Consider the following 10,427-nt stretch of genomic DNA (forward strand, 5'->3'; position numbering starts at 1 on the left):
ATTCCATATTAGTAGCCATGAATAACTTTGTACCGTTTTATTCTTGAATCTGTTCTGCCCTTTTCTCAGGTGTCAAGTGAAGGGAATTGGATTAAACTCTCTTTTTGTTCTTCTACATAGAGTACACTTGACTTCCGACCTGATTTGTGTAGATGTATCTTTGGGAATTCATCTGTCTTTGCCAGTGGATGGGGTTACTGTCATCCTGGGTAACAATTTGGCTAGAGGTAGAGTCTGGCGAGAGGTGATCCCACCTCCTGAGGTAGTACTTATTCCAGTCTCTGAGGACTCCGATTTGCATGAAAAAGTTCCTGAAGTATTTACAGCTGGTGTTGTGACTCGTGCAAGGAGTTGTGAGATGTCATTTGTGAAATCGGTGTCAAAATATGTTGTGCCTGGTTAAGCCACCCTTTCACCCATTTTTCATAGGGAGTTGATAGATGCGCAGCTGGAGGACCCTGAGTTGCATAAGTTGTTTGAGGCTCTTATTTCGCCTCAGGAGGTAAGAAGTGCTGTGAGTGGATTTTTTATCCAAGATGAGGTGCTTCTAAGGAAGTACGTTCCCTGTAAAAAGATTTTACCAGACGAGTGTATAATTCAAGTGGTGGTGCCGAAACTATTTTGAGACGTAGTATTACAACATGCACATGGTGAAGTGGCTGGACATTTAGGAGTAAAAAAGATCTATGACCAAATTTTTTGACAGTTTTATTGGCCACGTTTGAAAAAGGATATATCGTCTTTCATCAGAATGTGTCACATGTGCCAGATGACTGGGAAGCCAAATCAGTTGCTGAAACCAGTGCCTTTGAGTTCCATAGTTGTTACAAGCAAACTGTTTGAGCACTTAATAATTGATTGTGTGGGAACCTTGCCTCCATCAAAATTGGGGAGTGCATATCTGTTGACCATTATGTGTCAGGCAACTCGTTATCCAGCAGCTTGTGCTATCCGACGAATTACCACCAAAGCATTTGTCAAGGCTTCACTCAGTTTATATCTATTTTCGGGATACCTAAAATTATTCAAAGTGATAACATTACCAACTCTACGTCTCCTATTTTTGCTGAAGTTGTTACGACCTCTAGGGGATAGCCATAACAGAAAAGACTTCACACCAGAAAGATGCCAAAGAAAGCTATTTTATTTTCTTTTAACGGGAATCTTTTCAGGGGTACACAAGGCCAAAACAACAAACAAAACAAACTTTGCTTTGAAACTAAATAACCTCAAATGGAAATAAAGAAAACAAAAATACAGACCAACTTACCTACCTCCCTTAACCATAAACAAAGTGAGAAAAAGATACATATAAATAAAATGGCGTCTAACCCCCTACATCCCTTAGTGTGGCAAAATATAATTAACAGAAATATTTACAAAGTTATTTACAAAAGTTTCCAGGCGTACAGAAAGCAGAATCAGAATCCAAATCGTAGTCAAAAACAGGCAATGTTCAGAGAAACAGGAGATCCAGCATATGAACTAACAATGACAGACACTTAACAGATTTACTACACAGAATTATATCTCTCTGATATAACACTCACTACCAAACGACAAAGATACAAACAATAGCATACAAAACTTTAGAATGCTAACGAAACCAGAAAGCAGTCAACAAGGCTCAAAAGGCCTAGAAGAGTGTTTGGGGCGGTCCTTATATCTGGTTCATGTGTATAGTTGGACCAATCAACATCTTCAGCTGGTTAACAGAGGCCACATCCACCTGGAACACAAACACATCTACACAAACGAGCAGAAAAAGAAAAACACATACAAAGAGTTCACAGACGCATAGCATATTTTAAAGGACATAACACCCCCATCCTTAAAATAAAACATACATTGTTTTACTGATTAACACGGGAGAGCGAGTCGGCAATGACATTTTCAATTCCTTTTTTGTGATATATTTTCAAGTTATAACCTTGACAGATCAGAGACCACCGCATTAAACGATGATTAGCATTAGACATTTGTTGCAGAAAGGTAAGTGGGTTATGATCAGTAAAAACAGTAATAGGCTGTACACTTGAACCAATATACACTTCAAAGTGTTGCAAGGCAAGGATTAAGGCAAGGGCTTCTTTTTCTATAGTACTGTAGTTCAGTTGATGTTGGAGGAACTTTTTTGAAAAGAAACTGATTGGATGATTCAAACCATCTTCTCCGGTCTGCAATAAAACAGCACCGACGCCTGTACCACTGGCATCGACTTCTAACAGGAATGGTTTTCCAAAATGAGGGGCAACCAGTACGGGGGCACTACAGAGCAGAGTTTTCAGAGCTTCAAAAGCACACTGACATTCAGGAGTCCACTTAAACAAAGCCGCTTTACGGAGTAATCCTGTGAGAGGATTGGCAACAACAGAAAAATTCTTACAAAAACAGCGGTAATAACCTGTCATACCGAGAAATCGCCGAAGCTCCCTCCTAGTCTTTGGGACTGGAAAATCATGGATAGCCTGGATCTTTGAGTGTAGGGGACGAACTTGACCACTACTGACTTCTTTACCTAGATATGTGACCGTAGCACAACCAAATTCACATTTTGTTAGATTCACAGTAAGATTTGCATCAGAGAGACGTTTGAAGACTTCATCTATGGTTTTAAGATGATCTTCCCAAGTGTCAGCATAGCAAACAACATCATCTAAATAAGCTTCACACTGAGACACGTTAGATAATACCGGAGACATTAATCGTTGAAAGGTAGCTCCCGCATTTCGAAGGCCAAAAGGCATAACCTGATATTGTAAGAAGACATCAGGGGTGGCAAAGGCAGATATTTCAGATGCACGCTCAGTGAGCGGCACTTGCCAATAACCTTTTAGTAGGTCAAGTTTTGTTACAAATTTAGCATTACCCACCCGGTCTACACAATCTTCCATGCGTGGCATAGGGTAGGAATCAGCTTTGGTTAATGCATTAACTTTTCTGTAATCTGTACAGAACCTGGAAGTACCATCTGGTTTGGGGACAAGAAGACATGGAGAACACCACGGGCTAAAACTAGGAACTGCCAAGTTATGGTCAAGTAGATACTGGGTTTCTTGCATCATCAATTCTTTCTTGAGCGGATTCACGCGATAAGGCCGTTGTTTGATGGGTGCATGTGAACAGACATCAATGTCGTGTGTTAATACTTGTGTAGTGGTGGGGAAATCACTGAACAAAGTCGGATATCTCTTAATCATACTTTTGATATCAGCCTGGGCAGACATGGATAAGTGGGACAACTTTGCTGAAAGGTTTGATAGAGTTTCTGAATTGGAAAATCGAGCAGAGGTAAAGGTGGCACTATTCATCTTCAACCCATCAATTTCCGGAGAATATTCAGAGGGTGGTACAGCTACTGGAGCAACAGTAAGGACAGGGTTCTTAATCTCAGAGTCGGATCGTGCCACATATGCCTTCAGCATATTAATGTGACAGACACGTGATTTTCGTCTATGATCGGGGGTGTAAATAACATAATCAGTGTCACTCAGTTTCTCTTTAATCTCATAGGGACCGGTAAATTTAGCTTGAAGCGCTGAACCAGCCACAGGAAGCAAAATGAGAACTTTATCACTAATTTGGAAGGAGCGTTGGACAGCTTTTTGATCATATCGAGCCTTCATTTGGTCTTGTACAGAACCAAGTGAGCATTTTGCCAGTTTCCACAACTTATGCAGTTTTTCACGAAATGAACTAATATAATCTAAAACGTTCTTAGTGGGGGAGGAGTGGCCAGACAAAAGAATTTGCTCCTGTAAAATCTTCAAGGGACCACGCACAGTGTGCCCAAAGATCAATTCTGAAGGACTGAAACCAAGGGAAGCTTGAGTCGTGGTACGAACCGCAAATAACAACAGTGGGATTTCCTCATCCAATTCTTTTTGTTTTTCAACACAAAAGGTTCGTAGCATGGATTTAAGAGTTTGATGAAATCGCTCTATGGCACTTTGGGACTGAGGGTGATACGCACTTGATACCTGATGTTTGATGTTTAATTTTTGTATTACTTTGGCAAACACTTTAGACATGAAATTAGTTCCTTGATCAGATTGTATATATTTAGGCACTCCAAAAGTAGTGCAGAATTTGACGATCACTTTGACTATTCCATGAGCTTTAAGTGAACGCAGAGGTATCGCTTCGGGATACCTGGTCGATGCACACATCAGCGTTAACAAGTAGGAATTTCCCGATTTAGTTTTGGGCAATGGCCCAACACAATCAATCAAAATGCGCTCAAATGGTTCACCAATAGCTGGTATCGGCTTCAAGGGGGCCAGGGGAATACTTTGATTCGGCTTGCCAGATAACTGACATGCATGACAAGATTTGCAGTATTTTGAAACGTCCGATTTCATTGAAGGCCAAAAGAAATGTTTCAACAAACTATCATAAGCTTTTCGAACACCTACGTGGCCAGAGAGTTCATGGTCATGTGCTACACTCAAAACTTGCTCTCGAAAGGGTTTTGGGACGACAACTTGAAAAACTGTACCCCAATCATCAGTGACATGACGTGGAGACCACTTACACATAAGGACGCCACCGTCAAAGAAGTAGGCAACTGGATGCTCTGGCAAAACATTCAGCTCGACAGCAGCTGCAACACAGGGACACAGAGTTTGATCGGCACGTTGTGCCTCAATTAACATTGTTTTTCCAAATGGCAAATCAACATTAGGAAGTTCACAGATCTGTACTTCAGCTGAATTTTCTTTTTCCTCTGTCTCAGCAGTATTGTCAGCACACAAAAAGGTTTTTGACAGATCTACAGTGTCTTTTAGTTTTTGAGCTTGAGCTCGGGTCACCACACATGTACTAAACACATCAGGAAACTCTTCCTGTAAAGCATCTTCTTCATGAACATCAGGAACATCTATAACTTCAGGCAAACAAAAAACTTTGTTACCTGCTAGGTCATTCCCTAGTATGAGCGCAACACCTTTAACAGGTAACTCAGCCCGAACTGCCAGTTTAACTTCACCAGAAATAATTCCAGAATGCAAATAGACATTGTGTAAAGGAATTTTAACTACAGAGAGGTCAATGCCTTGCACTAGTACACTGGAACCACAGCTTGATTGTTCTGAAAATGGGAGCACACTCTCTAAGATTATGGACTGAGAGGCACCAGTATCACGAAGGATGCGAACACTTTTTGTTTCAGAGTCTGTTTCGCTAAACGACACTACTCCATCAAAAATAAATGGCTTAAATGCAGATTCAGTAATTGTATCTAGAATCTCCGGCTCGGGAGAGAAAATGGGTCGCTCAACTAAAGCAACACTTTTATAAGCATTTTTCTTGTTAGCTTTGCGTTTCAGACTGGGACAGGTAGCGATGAGGTGTCCCACCTCATGACAGTAAAAACATTCACGATTCTCTATATTTAAAGCACTTGAAGCATTCTTTGGAACTGCAGGGGAATCTTTAGAATTACGGACACGATCAGAAAAACAACGCTTTGTGGGCGATGAAAACACTACTTTATGAGTAAGCACAAACTCATCCGCAAAAACAGCGGCTTCAGAAAGCGAAGACACTTTTTGTTCATTCAAGTATATGACGATTTTCTCAGGTAGACAATTCTTGAACTCTTCCAACAATACTAACTCTTTTAACTGCTCAAACGTATCAACTTTATTTGCAGTGCACCACTTCTCAAACAAATTGGCTTTGTCTCTTGCAAATTCAACGAATGTTTGACTAGGGGTTTTCACATGATTTCGAAATTTCTGTCTGTATGCCTCAGGAACCAGTTCATAAGCGCGCAACACAGCATTTTTCATTACTCCATAATTCAGGCTCTGTTCAAGAGTTAAAGCAGAACAAACTTCCTGCGCTTTTCCAACGAGTTTACATTGTAACAGGAGAGGCCAAATACTTTGTGGCCATTTCAGTGTGGCTGCGATACGTTCAAATACCGTAAAATATGTATCGACTTCACTCTCACGAAAAAGTGAAACTAATGCAATTTGTCTACTGACGTCAAATTCAGGTTCACTTACTTGTAAAGCTCGTCGCGGTGCAGGAATAGGGCTTGGAGTGGAAGTATTTACCGGTGGGGATACAGGCAGACTCACACTGGGCACATCAGCAGCTGGGGGGTGAACAGGTTGTTTGGTTTTTATCTCCAGGTCCAGCTCCTTGAGCCTGATAGCTCGCTGGGTTTCAAGATCAACTGTGCGCACATGCAACAGCTTGCTCTGATATTGCTGTTTGCTCAACTCCAACTCCAGCTCTTTCAATCTGATTGCCAGCAAAGGATTAACAGGAGAAGGAAGGTTAGCGGGATCTATGCTGGTTTGGGTTCTGCCCCCTTCCCTACGAAAGCTGACACTTGAGCTGCAACACCCGCCTCACCCTCACCTTCATCAGACAAAATCCCATGTTCAACCAAGTGCTTGTAAATCACTTCCTTAATGTCCTGTTTCCTAGCACTTCGCGTAACCTGGATTTGATATAAATCCGCAACCGCTAATAAGTCATCTTTGCGGCAAACATCCAACTGATGTACTGAAGGTTCAATCGCAAACTTATCTAATTCAAATTTTGAGGCCATCCCTAATTCCCTCCGCCTTAAATGAAAGCCACTAGGCAAACAAACAAATACAAAGCCAATTTCATGAGTTTAAGGTCTCCTTCACCGACTAACTTTTGAGACGAGCCCCCAATTTCTGTTACGACCTCTAGGGGATAGCCATAACAGAAAAGACTTCACACCAGAAAGATGCCAAAGAAAGCTATTTTATTTTCTTTTAACGGGAATCTTTTCAGGGGTAGACAAGGCCAAAACAACAAACAAAACAAACTTTGCTTTGAAACTAAATAACCTCAAATGGAAATAAAGAAAACAAAAATACAGACCAACTTACCTACCTCCCTTAACCATAAACAAAGTGAGAAAAAGATACATATAAATAAAATGGCGTCTAACCCCCTACATCCCTTAGTGTGGCAAAATATAATTAACAGAAATATTTACAAAGTTATTTACAAAAGTTTCCAGGCGTACAGAAAGCAGAATCAGAATCCAAATCGTAGTCAAAAACAGGCAATGTTCAGAGAAACAGGAGATCCAGCATATGAACTAACAATGACAGACACTTAACAGATTTACTACACAGAATTATATCTCTCTGATATAACACTCACTACCAAACGACAAAGATACAAACAATAGCATACAAAACTTTAGAATGCTAACGAAACCAGAAAGCAGTCAACAAGGCTCAAAAGGCCTAGAAGAGTGTTTGGGGCGGTCCTTATATCTGGTTCATGTGTATAGTTGGACAAATCAACATCTTCAGCTGGTTAACAGAGGCCACATCCACCTGGAACACAAACACATCTACACAAACGAGCAGAAAAAGAAAAACACATACAAAGAGTTCACAGACGCATAGCATATTTTAAAGGACATAACAAGATGCTTAAAGTAAAATACAATCAGTCAAGCGTTTATCATCCTCAAAGTCAGGGTTTGGTTGGAGGTACAGCAAAAGAGCCTGAGATTTAGCCCAAATGATTTAGTTTTCGGTCATCACGTGCGTGGACCTCTTTCTGTTTTGTGTGATGGACTAGGTGAAGAGGATCCTCTGCAAAATTTGGTAGAGTATGTGAATGGTTTTCATCGACGTTTGTTTTTGGCCGGATTGAGTGCACAGAAGAGTCTTGCTGTTGTGCAAGAGAAGATGAAAAATCCCTTTGATAAGCATGCTGAAGGTCGTGTCTTTACACAAGGTGATCAGATGTTAATATTGTTGCCATCTTCTGGGTCGTCTTTTTGTGCTAAGTTTACAGGGCCATATACTATTATTCAGAAACTCTCCGACAAGAATTATCAAGTCACCACTCCCGATAGGCGCAAATCTAAGCAGGGTTTCAATGTAAATTTGCCTAAAGCCTATCATTCTCGAAAGTCTGAGGTTCAACCAATTAAACTAGTTGTTCCAGTTGTTACAGCTTCCTTTGAGTCTTATCAACCTTTTGTTGAGGGAGGAGAAGATATGGTTAAGGAGGGTGAAGTTGTTCCTGAAGATTGTGTTTTGCTACCTCGATTAAAGAATTCAGAGACTCTTTAGAATTTAGATGATCTGTTTTCACATTTGACAGAGGCTCAAAATAAAGATTTAACCCAGATGTTAATGGAGTATTCTGGTTTGTTTTCAGATATACCCACTCATACTCACCTGATAGAGCATGATGTTGATTTGGGAGAGGCACAACCTATTCATCAATGGTGCTATCGGGCTCCAGTCAGTAAGAGAGAAGCTTTGGAATCTGAGATTCAATATATGCTTGAGAACAGAATAGCTATTCCGTCGTGCTCAAGTTGGGCTTCACCTTGCTTGTACATTTGCACCCACCTACTGACACACTGACTATCATTTACACTGATTCTTAATGGTGTTCTGTCATATGGAATAATAAATCAATTTATTAATTAGCTGTGGTGTGTGGTGACTGACTTATTTTTGTGACTTAGAGGTGATGCACCAATATGATTGAATAAATGAGTCTACTTACAAGTGAGCAGGAAAGTGAATGGATGAGATATCATTCGTAGTCTGTTGGTTTGGCTCAATATAATAAAGTTTGAATGCATTTAAATTTGAAGTGTAAACAGGAGCACAGTTTCAGATGATTTAATCTGAGACACAATCACAATTCAGTGCATTATGACTCACAATAACTGAGACTATCATCTTTCACCTAAATCCTGGTTTATGGTCACTTATTATGCTTTATAAAGAGACCATTTTTCTTGCGCATTTGGTGTTTTCCCAGTAAAATGATCATATGTACTATATATTATATTTTTATAGTTTGTTGTTTATATAATACAGGATTACTTTTTAGCTTTTTTTTTTCTTTAACAGAAAAATGCATGAAAGTTGCCAAGGCTTCAGACTATATCCTTTAATCATGCTGTGGTTTCTTTCTGGTTGTGAATTTGCTGCTGATCTGAGATGAAGATCCTGAACTAAGAGACTGAAGAGTGTCATTGTTCTCTACAGGTTGTATAATTGTGGAGTCACAGATGAAGGTTGTGCTGCTCTGGCTTCAGCTCTGAGATCAAACCCCTCACACCTGAGAAAACTGGACCCTTCTGGAAATAAACTAGGAGTGTTAGGAGTGAAACTGATCTCTGGTCTACTGAAGGATCCTCGCTGTAAACTGGAGAAACTCTGGTAAGATTATTTAAATCTGTCAGCATCATCCAAAATTTTGCTTCTTTGTTGCTTATAAACAAAATGAAAACCAAAACTGTGTTATAAAGAAAGTTTTGAAACCAACCCCTCAAAACACATACAGAAGCAGGTCTGAACTGAGAGATTGTGCTGTCTTTGTCTGAGCAGTCATTGAGTTAGTGTCACACTGTCTAGTCTCTGTTTCCCTGGGTGTCCACTAGTGGGCTCACTTCCCCTTAGGCACTTCACCGTAGGCACTAGAATTCCACTAGGCTGTCCTGTTATCACAGTAATTGCACTCCTGCTAATTGCACCAGGTGCATTCACTTCATTGTCATTAGCCTCCCTATATTTACCAGTCTTTTCCTGTTGTCTGTATGGAGTCCTTACCTTTCGTGTTTCCAGTCTTCTCGTCCTCCAAGATTCTTCATTGTCTTCTCGTCCTCAGAGACCCCTCGTTTTCCGAGTTCCCTTTCCTTTTCCTTTGTTAGTTTGTTTTGGACTGCCTTTTGATTTTGACCTGGGATTGTTTTCAAACCACGATTTGGATTACCCCTCAATAAATACCTGCTATTGGATCTCATTTGCTACAGGATCTCTGTAGCAGTTTGCAATTTCAGTGGAATAACCTGATCTAAAGCCAAACTGCTGTGGGTGGAGGAACTGATTGGCTTCTAAGTGATCAACCATTTGTGCTGCCTACAACTTTCTCAATAACTTTAGATAAAATAGGTAAAATAGATATGGGACGACAGTTACACATAGAGTCCTGACTTCCTGATTTAAATACTGGAACAATTACTGCTTTTTTCCATCCTAAAGGAATGTACAGGTTCTTATAGAAAGATTGACAAGATATGTAAGAGGTTTAACTAACACTGTTACATTTTTTTTTTTAACCAACTATTCATCATATATAAATCATTTGTTTTTGGAATTAGACAATTTATTAATAATTTCTAAGATGTTTGTCTCCGGAACCTCTGTAATATGAAACTAATCTACAGAAGTCATTCCAGTTGTATAATTGAAGTCTTTAGACTCAAAATCTTTTATTAGTTCTTCTACTGATTGCCACAAAATATGAATTTAATTCATTAGCCATAACGGCATTATTATTTATGTTCTTTCCATTTATGTTAAGTTCCTTGATCCCCTGTTTATTTGGTTTATTAGTCAGATTGTTTAAGTGTCTCCAAATGGAATCATTATTGCCTTTAGCATTACCTA

The 10,427-nt window shown here is 39.8% G+C and overlaps 1 protein-coding gene across 1 annotated transcript in view; it reads left to right on the forward strand.

The window, feature by feature from the left end:
• Positions 1-9,197, forward strand: part of LOC113075701 (NLR family CARD domain-containing protein 3-like) — a gene marked incomplete at its 3' end in the record, with an annotated part of 35,769 nt that extends 26,572 nt beyond the window's left edge. The window contains exon 8 of the mRNA XM_026248382.1: positions 9,024-9,197. Within this exon, the coding sequence (XP_026104167.1) occupies positions 9,024-9,197 (174 nt within the window). The remainder of the gene's footprint in view (positions 1-9,023) is intronic.
• Between the last annotated feature and the right edge of the window lie 1,230 nt (positions 9,198-10,427).

The sequence above is a fragment of the Carassius auratus genome, unplaced genomic scaffold (assembly GCF_003368295.1).
Source record: "Carassius auratus strain Wakin unplaced genomic scaffold, ASM336829v1 scaf_tig00017499, whole genome shotgun sequence".
Taxonomy (NCBI): domain Eukaryota; kingdom Metazoa; phylum Chordata; class Actinopteri; order Cypriniformes; family Cyprinidae; genus Carassius; species Carassius auratus.